Genomic DNA, 20,033 nt, shown 5'->3' with positions numbered 1-20,033 from the left:
AATGCATTTATAAAATGCTGATGGTAGTACCTTCAGAAGCTTCACTGAATACGCATTTTACTGCTAATTATAGCACTTTTAACAGTTGACAATGGCACTTTGTATGATCTGCTCACTGCAAGTGTTACGGTGTTGTTACATTGTTTCAATAGGTAGATCTTGCCTTTCATTAAGGCTGAGGTCACTGAGGGGACCACTGATTTAGACTGTGTCAAACACACAATACAGGCTATTTCATTGTAAATTAGGTTTGCTTGTAATTTTGCATAAATGTTTTATCTAGAACAGCTTGCAGTAATAATTTTATGTACAGTCCTCCCTGGAGACATATGGTGTAAAGTGGCTTTCTCAAAGGCATGGTCATGACAAGTGTCCCAGTATCCCATATTTCACATCTACCTGGGATCAAATCTGTAACATTTATTTTGGCAGACTACAACCGTAACCCTTTTAGTTTATTTCATATGTAATTTTGAATTGGTGAATAAATTAGCCACCGCCTGCATTGCTAATAGTTTCCCACCTCATATTTTAATCAGTGTAATGCCCTGTCAAAACTCTCCAACTGCAATGCACGATGGGATACCTGACATGTTCATGTTCCCTAATCCAAGTCTGCAGGTTCGAGCAGGAAGATTAACGCAGCGGCCCCGTTGTGCAGCACACACCCCGTGCCGTTGTCTTGGCAGCTGCGTTATCTTGGATGCTGTTTACCCTGAGGGAGCGATGAAGAGGATTATTTTGCTTTTTTCTCACTCCCAAATCCTCTCAACAAAGGGATTTCTTCTGTAATACATCCACCAAGCAGCAGAGGGAGAAGGCCCCTACTGAGTTCCTTTAGCAACACTGCTTTGTGTGCATCAGTCGTGATAGGCCACATAATAATACAGCTAAGATAAACAAGTCCATGTGGGGATGTTTGTCAAGTGACGAGCTACATTAGCACAAGAAGCCTGAATTATTTAATCCTTGTCGAATTTATAACATCATAGCTTTGAAAAACATTTCGGTTACCAATGTTTTGTTTGTATCCCTCACTATTAAAGTTCAGTCTCTGAATCTGTCCTTTAGACAGTCATAGAAAATGTTGTCTGGGGTATGTGCCAATAAAGAGGCCTTGGCATTCATGATTAAAAGTATATTTAATGAAGAGATTTTTAAAAGCAATTACATGTGGCAGCCTACTGAGCTTCTAGTCAGTTAATTGGGGGAGCTTGAGCCTGATCTATAATTTTATAACCAATAAACAGTCAAAGCAATAGACAACTGAAAATGTCAAGATAAAAATACTAGAAAGCATAACGTTTCTACCCTGTAATCATGGTAATTATAAACTCCTCTCTGTAGTCTTGTGAAAGAGGATGCAGTGAAGGAAAATGCAGTGTTTCTGATTCCAAAACGAAGTGCTTTTAAGCACCCAGGTCTCTAAGGAACTTACAAAATATTCAGATATCTAAATACTGTCAGCAGTTTTGAGGCACCTACAAATAGTTTAAATAGCGTTTTTGGGTATATCCATATCCAAAATCCATAGAAGAACTGTGGCAAGTTCTCCAAGATGCTTGCAATAACCTGCCTGCAAAAAGAAGAAGAAAAAAGAAACCTGACAAACAGAGATATAATGTAATGTAATGTGATATAATATAATATATTATTTTAAAAATACAATGAATAATTTTAAATTAAATCGACTTCCCCAGACACAGGTTTAAAGGTAGTTTACAGGTAAGTTGTTCCAAGCATCTTGTTGAAGTTGCAATTTTGTTAAGTAATTAAAGTTATAGTTAAGTTAGTTGCAAATAAGTTTGCTTTTGTGGGCAGCCAAGGTGCTCTTTGCACATTATATCATAGACGATAGATATATTAAAGAAGAGAACATACAAAAGATTAATACATAAAAAATATTATATTTGGGCTTTTAGAACATAAAAATATTTGCAGAGCTGATGACTGTTTGTCTTGCTCTTAAGTGTTTTCTGTTGTTATGGATAGTCTGCATTATATATAGTCTATACATATTTATATTGCAGATTGTAATACATTCAGTAAATTAATCAAATTAGAAAAACGTGGTTTGAATTTATCATAGCTTCTTTTGTGAATAAAATGTTCCATCTAATCATAAGATTCAAAATAAAATTCACAGAAGCATCATCAGCTTCAAAATCTCTGGAACTGGTATCAACAACATGAACAGATTTCAGCGGAAAAGACTCAATGGAATAAGCCGTGCCGAGGGGAGAGATGATGTAAGTGCTTATGTAATCTGCATCTGCGAGATGCACATCACTGCGCCCCCTGGAGGCCACCGCTGCCTCTCAAAGGAGTCACATTATGGACTGAATGGATAGAGTGTGACCAGAACTAGAGATCCAAAATTCAGCCACTGCTCCAACGTATCTCCTTAAATTTGATATAGGAATTTATTTTCTCTCTCTCTCTGTATAATTCTTTAGATAATACTATTAATCTTTTTCAGATTTTCTGAGACTAGTCACTTAACAATGAAAGCCTAAACTACACCTCCACGTTGAAATGAGCTCAACCACAGCCAGCAGCTCTGCAGGACGTTCAGATGTATACCGATGTCAAATTGGATGCCAATATAATGTTATGGACGTTTGTGGTCCTCTGTGCTTTAAATATCGGAAAGATTTCAATTTCAGTTGTTGGCATGAAAAATTAGTGTACATTTGAATATCAAATATCATTCTGATTCTGATTCTGAAAAGCGCCTGTAGCTTAGTTTGGTGCAATATAGGTAATACTGAGTTTATGAAAAAAATTCTGCAAATAATTAAATCACTATTTCATTGTTTGTGGTTTCTCAAGCACATGGTCCAATCGCTGCAGCTGGAAGGCGGGGATTACAGTAGTGCCGTGGCACATGGTCCAATTAGGACAAAGAGGGGTGTGGCTCGCTTTCGCTCAATCTTTCAGCACCTTGGACAGCAGCTCGCACTCGACTGCGGGAGAGATTCTGGGCGCGGGTCGAAGGTGCTTGCCTCCTCTTGTCCCAAATTACTCAGAAGAAAGAAACAGAGAAGGGGATTTCACAGAAAATCTTTCAGGTCGTGTAATTTCATGTCTTTTTGAGACAGTTTCTGATACATTTTTGACGTTGGCACGTAGCTTATAAGCTGCTTCTCTGCGGCGTGTCTCCTCTGCGTCTGGGATCCCAAACAACAAGCGTTCAACGTGAGTTTTGCCGTGTACAGCGATTGAATCTCGATAAAATACGGCAAGTAACATTCATTTTACCAAAGTCAGTTGCACTTTATTATGTTTCTGACATGCCTCCTGAGAATGTTTACTAGTTGGATGCGATACCGTCCTGCGTAAGTGCCATGAAGTTTCTTGGTTCTTCTCCAGCCTGGTTCAGGCTTTAATGCGCACTGAACCTCAACTCGCATTTCTCCCCAAATCCATCATCTTCTTTTTGTGATCATCAGCCTTATTTTGGAAGATGAGGTTCTTCTGCGACTTTTTGTGCACATAAAATTCTGAAAGGAAGAAGACACGAGGAGTCTGAATTCGTGCTGTGAAGCCGCATCACCTCCTATGCCGTTTTGACCGTCTCGACAGCACGTTTTGAGATTGTTCAAGAGAAACGTTAAAGTATAAACACGAGGATAAAGATGAAGAAGTTCCGGAAGGTTTTGGACGGGTTGACCACTTCTTCACCTGTCAATCCAGGTGGATCTCCCGCGTGCGGCAGTGCGGCTGGGACCCCCAGTACGGCTCCGACACCGCGGGAGCTGGAAATCCAGGAGACACTGATGTCTGAGCACTTCCAAATCTGTAAGGTGGGTGCCCCTTTCTAGCTTGTCGCAAAGGGCTCGTCTGTCATTGCAGCAGAGATGTGCAGCTAGTTTTGGCCAAGAGGCCTGTGCTAATCAATGCAGCTGTTGGGGGAACTGCTGTTGATAGAGCCACAATAGAAATTGCAGTGCACCAGCAGCAGACACAATACACACAGACACATACTGTAGGGCATAGACATTGTGAACCACAGATATGATCCCCTTTCGTTAAGAGATATTTAACCAAAGAATTTTAAATTCTGTCACGTTCACCCTCATGTCATTCCAAACTTATATGACTTTCTTTCTTCTGCAGAACATAAAATAAGATATTTTGGTATAACCAAACAGTTTAGTGACCATTGATTTCCATTGTATGGACAAAAACACTGAGACATTTCTTAAAATATAATTTTATGTTTAACAGAAGAAAGAAAGACATACATTTTTGGAATTATATGTGGGTGAGTAAATGGTGACAGAATTGTCTTTTTTTGTGTGTGTAAACGTTTCTTTAAAGTTCCCAGCAGTTGTTAGATAGATAGATAGACAGATAGACAGACAGACATACAAACAAATAAATAAATAAAACCACCAGTGGTGAGATACTGGATGCTCTCAGTCCCAAAAAACTAGAGCCAGAACATTTGAACTACATTTACATTATATTTCATAGTTGTTTTGACTCTCTTTTAGGGGCTCAACCACAGACAAGCAATGATTCTCTGTCCATTGTTTAAGTGTCAGTATGACCACAATGAAGTGTTAAATGGACAGTTCACACAAAAATGAAAATTCTTCTGTTTCTCAGTCCATTCTCTAAGCCTTTCACATTAGCATGACCATAATGAAATGTTAAATTGATAGTTCACACAAAAATAACAAATCTGTCATTTTGTACCAAGTACTGACCCTAATGTTGATTCAAACCTGTATGGTGTTTTTTTCTTCAGTAGAACACAAAACAGGAGTTGTTAGAGACTGACAGCTTCCATACACTTTCATAATTCACTTTTCATCTTCTCTAATGGAAGAAAGTTATTTTTGGAGCAACATAACGAGTAAACGATGACAGTATATACATTTTCATTTTGGGGTGAACTATCACTTTAACCTTACCTTTTTGTCAAAGAGTAGAAGTTTCTAATAAGTTTCTAATTCATCAAAGTTCATTCAAACTCTATCTATCTATCTATCTATCTATCTATCTATCTATCTATCTATCTATCTATCTATCTATCTATCTATCTATCTGTCTGTCGTTATATCATTCTAACTTTCTATAGTTCTACAGTATTTACTCAATGCATTGGGAGTGAGATGCTCAGGATTAGGCATTCTTGGGACACAATCCTCTCCTCAGTGGAGAAGTCAAGTGATAGGGAATCGATGACATAACCGAGGAGTCTTAGCTTATATAAAAAGTGAGAGTCTGTCCTAGTCTCCGGGCTTGTGTGATTTTTCCTGAAGCTATTTTTAGGGCCTATTGCAGGTATGGCGGAAGCTGACTGCGCGCTTCTGCCTCCACTTGAATCGGTTCGGAGACCGCGGAAAAGCGGTAAGAAAGAACGAACCATAGCCGTGCCGTTTGAATGGAAGTGCAGGAATGTATCACGTGCAGAATTCGCTGTTTGTGAATATTCCCAGAACGGCACATTCATTCACTGTCAACCAGCACACGCCTTGTTCTCACCATGTATAGTGATGGGACCGCGGTGTTTTTGTGCTTTCCCCGCGGGGAATATACGGTGAGAGACTCGCGCTGATATAGACCCAACACTCCCGAGTGACGTTTGGTTTTCATTGATGCGTTTTGCGACTTGCAAATGATTTGCAACATGTGTAGACGCTATTAGATTGGTTATATGATAATTCATCGTCAGCTAAACAAATAAGGTAAAACATCACATATTGTCAGAATGTATTTGTATCTGAGGTAGTACAGGTATTACTTTCTACAGTGCCCAGTAGTTCACCCAAAAATTAGCTCACACGAAAGTCATCAAAAATGTAGGCTAGATTAGTTTGTTAGATTAAATGTAGGCTAGAACAGATTTGGAGAAATTTAGCATTACATCACCAATAGATCCTCTGCAGTGAGTGGGGGCTGCCAGAATGATGTCCAAACAATAACAATAATCCACATAACTCAAGTCCATTAATTAACATATTGTTAAATGAAAATCTGTTTTTAATAAACTAATCATTCATTACAGAGTTTTTCACTTCAAACCATTGCTTCTGGCTAAAATGTGATTCTGTTCTCCTTAGTATCGTCTAAATCAGGAAAGAGATATGCACAGTTCAAGCACCATTTATAAGCAAAAACTGTTCTAAACAAATATGTTAATGAATTTTCATGTGAGAGGACAACGGGGGATTGACTTTTTCACTGGAGGAAGCATTATTATGGATTATGGACTCATATTTTGGCTAGACGCAACAGTTTAAAGTTAAAATGCCTTAATGATGCATTTTTGTTTCTTACAATCACACAGATTTTTACTTGACTTGAAATTAATTGATGGACTGGAACATGTGGATTAGTTTGTGGATTATTGTGATGTTTTATCAGCTGTTTGGACCGCATTCTGACGGCACCCATTCACTACAGCAAGTGCAGTGAGCAAGTGACAAATGCTAAATTTCTCTAAATCTCTTCCAAAGAAGAAACAAACTCGTCTACATCTTGCATGACTTAAAGATAAATTTTTAGCAAATTTTTATTATTGGTGGATCTATTGCTGTAAGAAATTGATTTTTTTTTTTAATTAAAAAAAATATATATATTAAGCTTTCAGAAACATGCCCTGGTCAAGCACATATTTAGAAATTGATTCACAAGAAAAGAAACAAGAGTTAATAAAGTTAGCTACAGCTCAGTGAGGGCTTGATAGTTGCTATACTGCAAAAACAATTATGCAGTTTTACAAAATAATTTTGGCAGCTGTGGTTGCCAAAATAATTTTGTAAAAATACAGAAAATTCAAAGTTCATCAGAAGTAGGTTTTCCACAAACTTTAGTACATGAAAATATACAGAAGGTGCACATAGTCATTCAAGCAAACACAAAACGCCATCATGGTAACACTCAACACTTAAATAATGCAATACACATTCATTAAACAACAGAAGATGTAACAAAACCGTAATGTACAAAAACTATTAAGGAACATGATCATTTGAACAAAACACTTTCAAATGTGGAGTGTAATGAAGGGAATTCTGGAAATATCAGTTTACATTTGTTACAGTATTTACAATTAACAGCATTTTACTGTAAAATTACATGCAATGTCTGGTTAGATCTTTTACAGTTTTACCCTGTATATACAGGAACTTACTTATTAACAGTTTTTTTCTGTAGTGTTTTTACAATATTTTACAGTTACACAAGTTTTTTACAGTGAAAACAGTGTTGTGATTTTGTGTGTTTTGCTGCTGTATGAATGTTGAGAGGTACATTCAGAACACGGATGTACAACATAAAGGTTGACTACTACTACATAATAACGAAAGTTGTTTTTTCTTTCATACCCTGAGGCTCCAAATGAAACGATCCCTTTAAATTTCCATTCTTTTATATAATAGATTGTATTTTATTATATCAGTGTGTTGATGTAAAACATTTATTTTAAGAGGAACTGAATTCAGACTTGCTTGCTCACTAAAGTGGGTTTATTCTAGTCCACACAAGTTTAACCTATGCTAGATTGAAAGGAACCCTGTGGCTCATGAATATGAGATTGTAATGCTATATTTATACTTGTCTGAAGAGGGATTGTTTGAGAACCACTCTAAGAATCGAACATTATCTGAAATGTCTCTTTTCGTATACACACTGTGAAGAAAAGTAAGATTCTAATTTTCATTACACGACCCCTTCAATGAAAATGAAACCTGATCTATACAAGCAAACCATAAGAAATGAAAAAAAAGTGAATTGTATGAGTTATTATTCTTGAGACAAGTATAAAGGATCCACCTCTTGGTCTGTCGAGGGATGCGCTCTTTGGGATGTTGACAGAGACAGTGCTCTGGAGACGCACATCTGAAATAGACTGCCGAACACCCTCTCATGTGCTCAAGAATACTCTGTGACACCCGTTTCTGGTTATGATCACTCAACTGAATCATGAGCTTTGACAACAGCTCCCGTCATGGACTGCCATGTTTCATGTGTGGTAGATTTAGATCTCTCTCCCCCTCTCACTTCTGTATATTTCCGGATGGATCTGGCATGCATACAGAAATAATAGGGTCAAAGGCATAGATCAAAAATAGAAAAAGAAAAATGTAAATGTGTATGTAACATCATTATGGAAGATATAAACAGAAGGGTGCTTGTTTTTTAAAGCCGATCAGCAAGTTTTTGCTCTTGCAAATGACAAAAAACAAGGTAGATAGTGTGGTATGATTCTGTTATTGCTCTGTCAACAATGTTGGCTTCCTCTCCAGTGCTCTGAGACCGCAGTGGCGGCACAGACTGTGCTCTAGAGCAGCCCGCTCTGTCTGCATGTATCCTCATCTCTCAACAGGAAAGCTGTGCTCACTCGACCAAAGGGAAACAAGTATGAATTGTATTGTACAGTGTCTATTACTGATAGATTTTTTCATCATCAACACTGCTTATAGATTCAGCAGAGTAGTAGGGCCAAACGAGACTGAAAGCAGCAAAGAGCTAAAAATAAGACAGTATAGCCATTATGAGTGAGCTTAGGTCTCTTTGTCCCTCAGTATCTCCACCACTATAAAAGATGTGTTCAAATCTGTCCCTGTAATAATTTTATTTATATGTTATTTATATATGTGAACCTGCACCACAAAACCAGTCATAAGGGTCTTTTTTTTATTTTTTTTAATTGATCTATAAATCACCAGAAAGCTGAATAAATAAGCTTTCCATTGATGTAGCGCAAAAAATAAATAATAAAATAAATAAATCAAAATACTGAGAGAAAATCACCTTTAAAGTTGCCCAAATGAAGTTCTTAGCAATGTGTATTACTAATCAAAAATGTAGTTTTGATATATTTACGGTTGTAAATTTACAAGATATCTTATCGATCATGTTCCATGATCTTTACTTATATATTTATAATATATTTTTGGCATAAAAGGAATATCAATCATTTTGACCCATACAATGTTTTGTTGGCTATTGTTACAAATATACCGGTGTGACTTATGGCTGGTTTTGTGGTCTAGGGTCACATATATAAAAATGGTAGAGTGGAAGTTTTTTATATATATATATATATATATATATTTTTTTTTAAATCTAAGAATACTATTAATCAAATGTATTCTAATCCTCTAGAAAAGCAAAAATATAATTACTAATAGGCCTATAAACTAAGAAAAAAATCAAAAGAAATATTAAAGGGATAGTTCACCCAAAAATGAACCCTCATTTCATTCCAAAACCGTAAGACCTGTGTTCATCTTCAGAACACAAATTAAGATAGACAGCAATGCAACTGAAAAATTCAATGCCCGGAAAGGTAGTAGGGCATCGTTAAAATAGTCCATGTGACATCTGTGTTTTTCAGCCGTAATTTTATGAAGAATTATATTTAATTAATACGCGCATTCACAAAAGTACCAGGGTGCATGCGTGTTCTTAAATTGTAATGTTTCACTATATCACCATTTGTACTCTTGATTAAATAAATGCAGCCTTGGTGAAAATTAGAGACTTCTTTCATTGTATCTCAAAGATCATCACAGTAGATTTTCCCATCAGAGGGTCTGAGCATCCAGAACGGTCTTTTCACTCTCTCTATTTGAGAGGAATGACATCTAAAGATGTGTGTAGTAGTGACATGTAGCTAGTGACTCATATAGAGTTTCCTGTCAGTGCTGTTTGAACCTTTTTTCTCTCTCGCTCTCCCTCACCTTTTCTATTTATCTCCTTATTTTTACATCTGCTCAATTGATTGATTTCGTATGGTGTCACTTGTTTGAACCTGATTGTTATTTCTTTCCATAATTCAAACTCTGTGTTGTTTCTCCAGTGGCTGAGCAGGGCTAAGGTAGTAAATACCCCAAACAGCTCCGTGCTTGTAATCACCCATAAATGAATAGTCCTATTCAGTCAATCTATATCCTTGAATCCTTTTTTCCACTCCACTTCTCTGATCCCCCTTCATTTTCTCTTGTTGTTTAGTAACTTGCACAAAAGAGAGACTGGAAGGGCAGGTTTTTCCCCTCAAAGATTTTGTGTTTCGGTGTATTTTTGTGTGCTTATATTTGTTTTGATGTTAAGATGTTTATGTTGCTAGCTGCTATTACATAAAATTATAGGTGTATGTGATGCATTTAAGCTGCAAAATTTTCAGAATTTATCTGGAATCCTATGGCCACATTAGAGTAAAACCAAAAATGTAATTGTTTGTTAAAGTTTAATATATCAATAATGATGATAATAATAATAATATTTTTTGGAAAATATCCAAGCTTTATTACAGTTATTATTGTTAATATATATATATATATATATATATATATATATATATATATATATATAAAACACACACACACACACACACACACACATACATATATATATATATATATATATATATATATTATTATTTTTATACAAAAACATTTGTGAGAAACAAATCAAAATTACAAGAAAAGTCATGCTGTGATATATGAAGTCACAAATGGGAGATGAAAAGTTAAAATCACAAAAAAACAAAGTCATAAATAAGTCATAAATAATGTTGCAAGTGTGAGATATAAAGTAGCAGAAGCGTAAACAGATTTCCTAGATTTCTGACAGCCTTCTGACAGACAACTGTGCACTTTATTTGTCACTCTCTTCCGGCTTGATAACCGTAACATGTATATTGACAGTGAAAGAGACAAATGTAAAATCTGGCTAGAATTGTGCAGTTGCCTCAAATGCCATCCAGTGCTCAATTAAGAAGTTGTTGCCTCACCTCCATGTCAAGCTCACTGCCAACATTCATCAATATTTGTTTGAAGTCAGTGATGATATCGCACCCGACAGATGCGTTCATTTGTGATTGGCATCCTTCCATAGCCTCCCTTTCCGATGACTTCAGCATTGAACAGTCTCCCTCTCTGGATAGGTGAGGGATAGCTGATACGTCTGTAGACAGAAATCCAGTTAGGCACGTGCACATGCACGCTCAAGTACACAATGGCTTGTAAGCTCAGTAATTGCATTCTAACTCTCACTCTTAGCGCAGCTTGATGCCCACAGCATAAACAGCAGCGGGGTTCAAACAATCTGCACCCACACATTCCGTTCAAGTGACGTTTAGATATGTATTATACACATACAGCAGCTCTGACAAAGACTAGATGGATAGACGTATGAATTACCAGTCTTGTTGTCTCAATTAACCTTGCGTTTGTTTTTAATCTCTTTGTACTTTGGACTGGATTTTGTCTGATCATTTTTGATTCAGTCATATTCTGTTGTGTGTGTGCAGGATGATGGTCTGGTTTGTAATTGATTGGTGACAGAACTGCTTTTAAAGTGGGCTGTTTGCCCTCATGTGGCTTCACCGGGGCGATGACACACTTATTGACCCAATAAGAGAGCCTCATTTCTCTTATCTGGTATCAACCCCCCTCCCTCCCACCACTCAGTTCTTTCTGTCTTCCTCCTGTTCACTCAATTGTTTTAACGTTATTTGTTGGATTTGAGGCTTAATGCCATTTCAGGCTGATTGAACCAGATTTCTGATAGACAATGGTTAGACAGAGAATCCTGCTCTGCTTGTTTTATTCTTTCCTTATTTGTAAATGTCTTCCTTATTTCAAAAGGAAATTACTTCTCGAAATGATATAACCGTATGTCTTGGGGTTACGGCTTATAAATGTGGGTCAGGTTTTCCCTACATTATGGGGATTAGATGAATAATTAGGGGATGGGCGGATGAGAAAAATGGCATTATAAACATGCTTAATAATGTTTTCATGCAAATGTAAAAATACAAAAAAGACTGTAAGCTGACAAAAATGTTACTTTGAAATTAATTTACTTTGAAACTATTTTTACTCAGAACTTGCCAATACATTTTCAAATAATTACAAAGAAATGGCAAATAACACATTGAATTGAACATTCTTTGTATTATATTTATATTATTCATTATATTATACAACCCGAATTCCAGAAATTTTGGGACATTTTTTAAATTAGAATAAAATGAAAACTAAAAGACTTTCAAATCACATGAGCCAATATTTTATTCACAATAGAACATAGAGAACATAACAAATGTTTAAACGGATACATTTTACACTTTTATCCACTAAATGAGCTCATTTCAAATTTGATGCTTGCTACAGGTCTCAAAAAAGTTGGCACAGGGGCAACAAAGGGCTGAAAATTTTGAAAAGATTCAGCTGGGAGAACATCTAGCAACTAATTAAGTTAATTGATATCAGGTCTGTAACATGATTTGCTATAAAAGGGATGTCCTAGAGAGGCAGAGTCTCTCAGAAGTAAAGATGGGCAGAGGCTCTCCAATCTGTGAAAGAGTCCGTAAAAAGATTATGGAGTACTTTAAAAACAACGTTCCTCAACATCAAATTGCAAAGGCTTTACAGATCTCATCATCTACAGTGCATAACATCATCAAAAGATTCAGAGAAACTGAAGACATCTCTGTGTGTATGGGACAAGGCCGAAGACCTTTGTTGGATGCCCGTGGTCTTCGGGCCCTCAGACGACACTGCATCACTCATCGGCATGATTCTGTCATTGACATTACTAAAAGGGCCCAGGAATACTTCCAGAAACCACTGTCGGTAAACACAATCCGCCGTGCTATCTGCAGATGCCAACTAAAGCTCTATCATGCAAAAAGGAAGCCATATGTGAACATGGTCCAGAAGCGCCGTTGTGTCCTGTGGGCCAAGGCTCATTTAAAATTAACTGTTTCAAAGTGGAAAAGTGTTCTATGGTCAGACGAGTCCAAATTTGACATTCTTGTTGGAAATCATGGACACCGTGTCCTCCGGGCTAAAGAGGACGGAGATTCCAGCGTGTTATCAGCGTTCAATTCAAAAGCAGGCCAGATCTTTCACCTATAGAGAACATTTGGCGCATCATTAAACGAAAAATATGTCAAAGACGACCACAAACTCTTCAGCAGCTGGAAACCTGTATCAGGCAAAAATGGGACCACATTCCAAAACCAAAACTCCAGAAACTCATAACCTCGATGCCCAGATGTCTTCAAACTGTTTTGAAAAGAAGAGGAGATGCTACACCATGGTAAACATGCCCCCGTCCCAACTATTTTGAGACCTGTAGCAGGCATCAAATTTGAAATGAGCTGATTTTGTGCATAAAATTTTAAAATTTCTCAGTTTAAACATTTGTTATGTTATTTATGTTCTATTGTGAATAAAATATTGGCTCATGTGATTTGAAAGTCTTTTAGATTTAATTTTATTCAAATTTAAAAAACGTCCCAACATTTCTGGAATTCGGGCTGTATTATATGTGACCCTGGACCACAAAACCACTCATAAATCGCACAGGAATATTTGTAGCAATAGTCAACAATACACTGTATTTGTCAAAATTATCTATTTTTTTTTATGCCAAAAATCATTAGTATAATAAGTAAAGATCATGTTCCATGAAGATATTTTGTAAATTTCCTACCATAAATATATCAAAACTTAATTTTTGATTAGTACTATGCATTATTAAGAACTTCATTTGGACAACTTTAAAGTCGATGTTCTAAATATATAGATTTTTTTGCACCCTCAGATTCCAGATTTTCAAATAGTTTTATCTCGTCCAAATAATGTCCTATCCTAACAAACCATACATCAATGGAAAGCTTATTTATTCAGCTTTCAGATGATGCATTCATCTCAATTTCAAAAAAATTGACCCTTATGAATGGTTTTGTGGTCCCGGGTCACATATTTATATTGTAATTGTATTATTATATTTACTTTCACATTTCAAAATACTTCAGTCTACTGTAAATTTATTTATATTATCCAAAATTATATATATTTAAAACTACCACATTTCTCTTTCTTTCTTTGCTTGTTTGCTTGCCATATAGGAATGTGATAAAATCTTTCTTTCTCCTCTCGTCTCTTTCTTTTATTCAGATTAATTTTCTCACAGGCACTAACCCAATGGATGCATTCTGAGTCAGATTGCATTCCTAGTTAATTTTTGTCTTTGGAAGATTATTCTTCTTGACAGAATTTAGCTGAGGACCACAACAAGCTTTGTGTGTGTGTGTGTGTGTTACCTCTTTATGTGTTTGCTTCTATACCTTTACCTGTTTTCTACAGTCTGAAGGGTTTTTGTTATTTATAAGATGTTTTTTTTTTTAACCAAAGCATCTTACAGTAGACTTATTACAGACATGGTCCTGTTGAGCAACCTGGGGTTAAATGATTTGTTGAAGGCAATCCCCAGTACTGTACTTCTCTCAGTCACCAAATAACACATCTTTGAAAGAGCAACTTCTGAGCAATAAATCTGTCCTCTGAGATTGCAGGGATTAAACCCTAGACCCCAGAATGAAGCACAGTGTCCTACACCCTGTCCTAGTCTCATTCTCACACAGACCACTTACAAATCGCTCTGATGTCTACTTCACAAAAAGAGCTTGAATGAAAATAAAACTGTCAGTTTTAATTTGATTGGCTGGCATCTACATAATTTTGAGAAATAAATAATTGTAGGATTTGCTGAAGTTTGGGAGTTACTGTATGTCACTGAGTACTTGAAAGATAAGGATTTTGTTGAGGCAGTTATTGTAGTAGTGAGCATATCAGATTAATTTCAGAGTTATTTACATTTATTCATTTAGCAGATGCTTTTAATCAAAGTGACTTGCAAATGAGGAATGCAACATAAGCAGTTCATTTTAAGGAGACAGTAAAATTGCCTCTATCCCTATCAGACACATCTGTCTGTGTTATGACATCAAAAACAAGAGCTAGTCTTGCGTTTGTTGCTGATCATAAGTTTGAAACTGAGATTTTAAGAATGAATATGACCCTCAATTTGGGCAGAAATCTTAATGAAAGGTTCAAAAGTTACTCAAAAGTTCAGTGTCTAGATGTTTCTTTTCTGGCTTAAGGATTGAGAGAATGTAGTTCTAGCTTCATGCGTATGAGTCATACACCACAAAGTGCCAATCTGGAAGCTGTGCGATATTAAAGGCATAGAGCTTATCAGGGAACAGCAGTCTGAGTGTCTCCGCCATATGTACCAGGCAGCTCTGAGAGATTTGCTACATACAGTATGACCACAACATTTTACTAGAGCAATATGCAGAAAGAGGCATTTATTCTTCTTTCAAATTATGGAATTTTGGAAAAATGAAAAGGCTGAAGTTGAGAGGCTAGTATTGAGTTTTGACTTTTAGAATAACAAAACAGTTTTATATAACAGAAAAAAAGTTATGTTATATAAACTATACACTTTTTATTTAAGAAATTAAGAAGTATAACTAGAGCTATTACATATATACTGTATATACAGGTGCATCTCAATAAATTAGAATGTCGTGGAAAAGTTAATTTATTCCGTAATTCAACTCAAATTGTGAAACTCGTGTATTAAATAAATTCAGTGCACACAGACTGAAGTAGTTTAAGTCTTTGGTTCTTTTAATTGTGATAATTTTGGCTCACATTTAACAAAAACCCACCAATTCACTATCTCAACAAATTAGAATATGGTGAAATGCCAATCAGCTAATCAACTCAAAACACCTGCAAAGGTTTCCTGAGCCTTCAAAATGGTCTCTCAGTTTGGTTCACTAGGCTACACAATCATGGGGAAGACTGCTGATCTGACAGTTGTCCAGAAGACAATCATTGACACCCTTCACAAGGAAGGTAAGCCACAAACATTCATTGCCAAAGAAGCTGGCTGTTCACAGAGTGCTGTATCCAAGCATGTTAACAGAAAGTTGAGTGGAAGGAAAAAGTGTGGAAGAAAGAGTTGCACAACCAACCGAGAGAACCGCAGCCTTATGAGGATTGTCAAGCTAAATCGATTCAAGAATTTGGGTGAACTTCACAAGGAATGGACTGAGGCTGGGGTCAAGGCATCAAGAGCCACCACACACAGACGTGTCAAGGAATTTGGTTACAGTTGTCGTATTCCTCTTGTTAAGCCACTCCTGAACCACAGACAACGTCAGAGGCGTCTTACCTGGGCTAAGGAGAAGAAGAACTGGACTGTTGTCCAGTGGTCCAAAGTCCTCTTTTCAGATAAGAGAAAGTTTTGTATTTCATTTGGAAACCAAGGTCCTAGAGTCTGGAGGAAGGGTGGAGAAGCTCATAGCCCAAGTTCCTTGAAGTCCAGTGTTAACTGGACTTCACTTCAAGCTGCCCACACTGCCAAAAGTACCAAAAGTTGGTTAAATGACCATGGTGTTGGTGTGCTTGACTGGTCAGCAAACTCACCAGACCTGAACCCCATAGAGAATCTATGTGGTATTGTCAAGAAGAAAATGAGAATCAAGAGACCAAAAAATGCAGATGAGCTGAAGGCCACTGTCAAAGAAACCTGGGCTTCCACACCACCTCAGCAGTGCCACAAACTGATCACCTCCATGCCAGTTTTTTTTATTTGTCTTATGAAGTATTCTAATTTGTTGAGATAGTGAATTGGTGGGTTTTTGTTAAATGTGAGCCAAAATCATCACAATTAAAAGAACCAAAGGCTTAAACTACTCCAGTATGTATGCATTGAATTTATTTAATACACGAGTTTCACAATTTGAGTTGAATTACTGAAATAAATTAACTTTTCCACGATATTCTAATTTATTGAGATGCACCTGTATATATAATATAGCCATCTTCAAGAATCAGCTAAAAACACATCTCTTCCATCTTTATTTGACCCTCTAACTCTAGCATTCTCTATTCTAATTCTATTCTTAAAAAAAAAAAAAACTTGCCCCTTTTAGACTTGCACTCTATTCATTTACTGACTGCTTGTTTTCTTAAAAAAGTTCTATCTATTTCTTTACTTTTTATTTATTATACAATTAATAAAAGCAAAAAAAGGCCTCTAACACTAGCTTGCTCTATTCTTTTTCTATTCTGTTTTCTTTTTATTTATTATATAATAAAAAATAAAAAAAAACCATTGCTAACTGAGACTTGTTATAGCACTTGCGTATCATTGCTCTTTTGTTGATTTTGATTGCTTCCATAGTCCTCATTTGTAAGTTGCTTTGGATAAAATCGTCTGCTAAATGACTAAATGTAAATCTATATATATATATATATATATATATATGCAGTAAATATTACATTATGTTACATCATATCATTATATTTTTGGTCTCCTTTTTAATACTTTCATTATCAGTGATGTATGTACTACATATACTCACTACACCACAGCTCTGACTCATTTCATCCTTAATATTTCATATGTGCATGCTCTGACATTAACACATATGGTATTACAAACTATCAGTTTGTGTGTACAAAAGGCATCTACTATGTGTGTAGCATTAATAGATCGCTCAATACATTTTTAATACATGCTGCATTAGTAATGATTTCAACAGACATTTATATAGACCATCTTTTGCTTACACTGTGTTATATTGCATTGCAGCAATGGATCAATGCTGTGTTGTATATATAAATAAATAAGTGTGTGAGGGAGAAGGAAATATATGAATGGAACTGATGTCGACAGTCCATCCAAGAATATTTGGGAGAGCATATGACAGTACCTGTTGTATCTAAAATGATAACGTGCGATTTGGGTGCATGCTTGTGAGAGACACACAGCGCGGGTGTGAGAGCGAGATCTGCAGTCTTAGGCACAGAGCGATGCATGGGAGTGCTGGATGTGTGGTCTATTTTTAGATTGGGGTCTAGACTCGCCCGCCCTCCCCTCTGAAAGAAGAGGCTGAGTGAATGAGCGAGAAAGAGAGTTCATTGTGTGTGTGTTGGAATATTTGTAGCAATGGAGAAAGAGTGGTTTGAAATGTAATTAGATAGAGATAGATAGAGCTAAAGGGAGCGAGAGAGACCCTTGCTCAGTGTTCTGGAGAGTTCTATGACAGCAGTGCTGCCCAGGTCTCTTTACTGTATGCTGATCTCTTCCTTCCTGTGCCTTTCCAATGCAGAATTAAACACGTTTTTTTGAAAACGAACAAACTAAAGGAAAACCAAAACTAAAGGCGAAGGCCAGAGATATAGAAAGGAAGAGAAAAAGGGGAAAAAATGGATCTTCTGGCCATGAAATATGAATGAGGCTTTAAAGATTGGGGCCAGTAGATGTATTTTTCATCCTCTCTCTGTACTATGTATATTTAATGCCAAATGACTCTCTTTGCAGCCCGTATGGGGCCTGTTTGCACCCCCTACCGTTTATGCATGGATACGGGGAGGTCCCAGGGGCTCCGCGTCTCCTTCCTGCCACAGGTCGCATCGCCCTGCTGGGACAGACAGGAGGTCAGCGCCCTCTTGTGTGTCAACCTCTTCTCCAGCCCATGATTAAAGGCTGCAGAGCTGCCAAACCCGGACCACCCACCCCTACTCCAGCTGCGGGTGACGGGGGTGTGTGAACATATATGTGTGTGGCTCATTAAAGGAATATTCTGGGCTTTTTTCAACCTAATGTCCACGTACTGCATCTGTATCATGCTATCAATTACTGCAGACAATGATTTAGACTCAGCTTTCAGTGTGTTTAAATGAACAGGAAATATTTAGTATATGGAAGCCTAGCAGGCATGTGATGTTTTGCTAAGTTGCCAATAAATATTTTATTAAGGCTTCAATAAATTGTTGTAACAAAACGTGTGTGTGTGTGTGTGTTTATATATATATATATACACACACACACACACACACACTACTAGGCTACTTTATTGTACATTTTGGAGTTTGACAGCACCTGTTTATTATATGATTTCACTGTTGTGAAATCAGCAGAGTGAAGAAAAAAATCATGTCAGAATTTTCTTATTTATGATCAAAACAGTATGTTTCTATCATAAGTGTACTATATATTTCCTTATTTGTTTATATACAGAGAGCGAGTGAATTAAAATAAATGTTCTGTGCGGTAATTGATAGTGTGTCATGGATGCAGTTTTTATGGTTACTCTGCCCTTCTTTACTAGCATGAGCTGATGCAGAGAACCCATAGAAGCATCCAGTCACATACTGTAGTTCCTATTAAAACATTTATACAGAACAAAATGTCACAAAGCCACAGTTCAAAAACCATTTGGGGCAGTATAAATGCAGCTGTAGAGATTTTTATTTCTATCACGGCATCACATCAGTTACTGACAGAAGAACGGTTTGAAAGAAGACCCTCCAGATTACTGGAAATTTTTAATTCCTTTCTGCATTATCTAGCAAACTGTAAGACAGAGAGATAGACGGATACGCGCAGCATGTAGAAGCTGATATATCCCGTATGAATGACTTGGAGAAATGGAGAGCGGGGGTGGGGAGGTTCATTTCGGGTTTGCTACTTGGTTGGCACAAAAGCGTGTTACAGCACGCTCAAACACATGGCATATGTGGTTCTGGCCTGATTCTCAGAATTAACACACAACCTTTTTCAGGGTTGTGACAGCTAGACGTGTGGTGTGACCACATCATTTGATTCTGTGAGTGGGAATGAACAAGAATGTGCTGTTTCAGTCGTATATGTGTGGCTGAAGGATATTTAATCATGGGTAAAAGCCACTAAGGAAGTCAATGAGATAAATACATTACCATTCAAAAGTTTGGGCTTTAAATGTAGATTTTTATGTTTTTGAAAGAAGTCTCTTATGCTAAGAAAAGCTGCATTTATAATTAAAAATAGTAAAAACTTTATTGTAAAATAAAATTACAATTTTAAATAATATTTGTATTCAAAAATATAAAAAAATGTAATTCTAATTTTCAGCAGTCCTTACTCCAGTCTTCAGTGTCACATGATCCTTCAGAAATAATCATATGCTGATTTGGCTGAATATCGTTGTTAAAAACAGCTGCATAATATTTTTGTGGAAAACTTGGCCATGTACACACTACAAGTTTCAGAAGTGACAACCGCATTTAAATGCGGGAGTGAGTCCCGTAAATTATCGCTCCATGTGTGTACGGAACAGCAGTCACTCCCGCATTTGTAACCATAGCAACATTTTGTTGTCTTGCGGGAGTGAATAAAAGTTTAGCCGTTTGTTATGAGCCATTTTTTGAGTAAAGACT

At 36.7% G+C, this 20,033-nt stretch overlaps 1 protein-coding gene across 11 annotated transcripts in view; it reads left to right on the top strand.

The window, feature by feature from the left end:
* The first annotated feature begins 2,952 nt into the window (after positions 1 to 2,952).
* Positions 2,953 to 20,033, top strand: part of stxbp5l (syntaxin binding protein 5L) — a 153,470-nt gene continuing 136,389 nt past the window's right edge. For all 11 annotated transcript variants that reach the window (XM_058786992.1, XM_058786997.1, XM_058786993.1 and 8 more), the window contains exon 1: positions 2,953 to 3,806. In XM_058786992.1, the coding sequence (XP_058642975.1) occupies positions 3,639 to 3,806 (168 nt within the window). In that variant the 5' untranslated portion in view covers positions 2,953 to 3,638. The remainder of the gene's footprint in view (positions 3,807 to 20,033) is intronic.

Source organism: Onychostoma macrolepis, chromosome 09, assembly GCF_012432095.1.
Source record: "Onychostoma macrolepis isolate SWU-2019 chromosome 09, ASM1243209v1, whole genome shotgun sequence".
NCBI lineage: Eukaryota > Metazoa > Chordata > Actinopteri > Cypriniformes > Cyprinidae > Onychostoma > Onychostoma macrolepis.
Note: the sequence above shows the minus strand (reverse complement) of the source record. Positions and strands in the feature narration are given on the sequence as shown.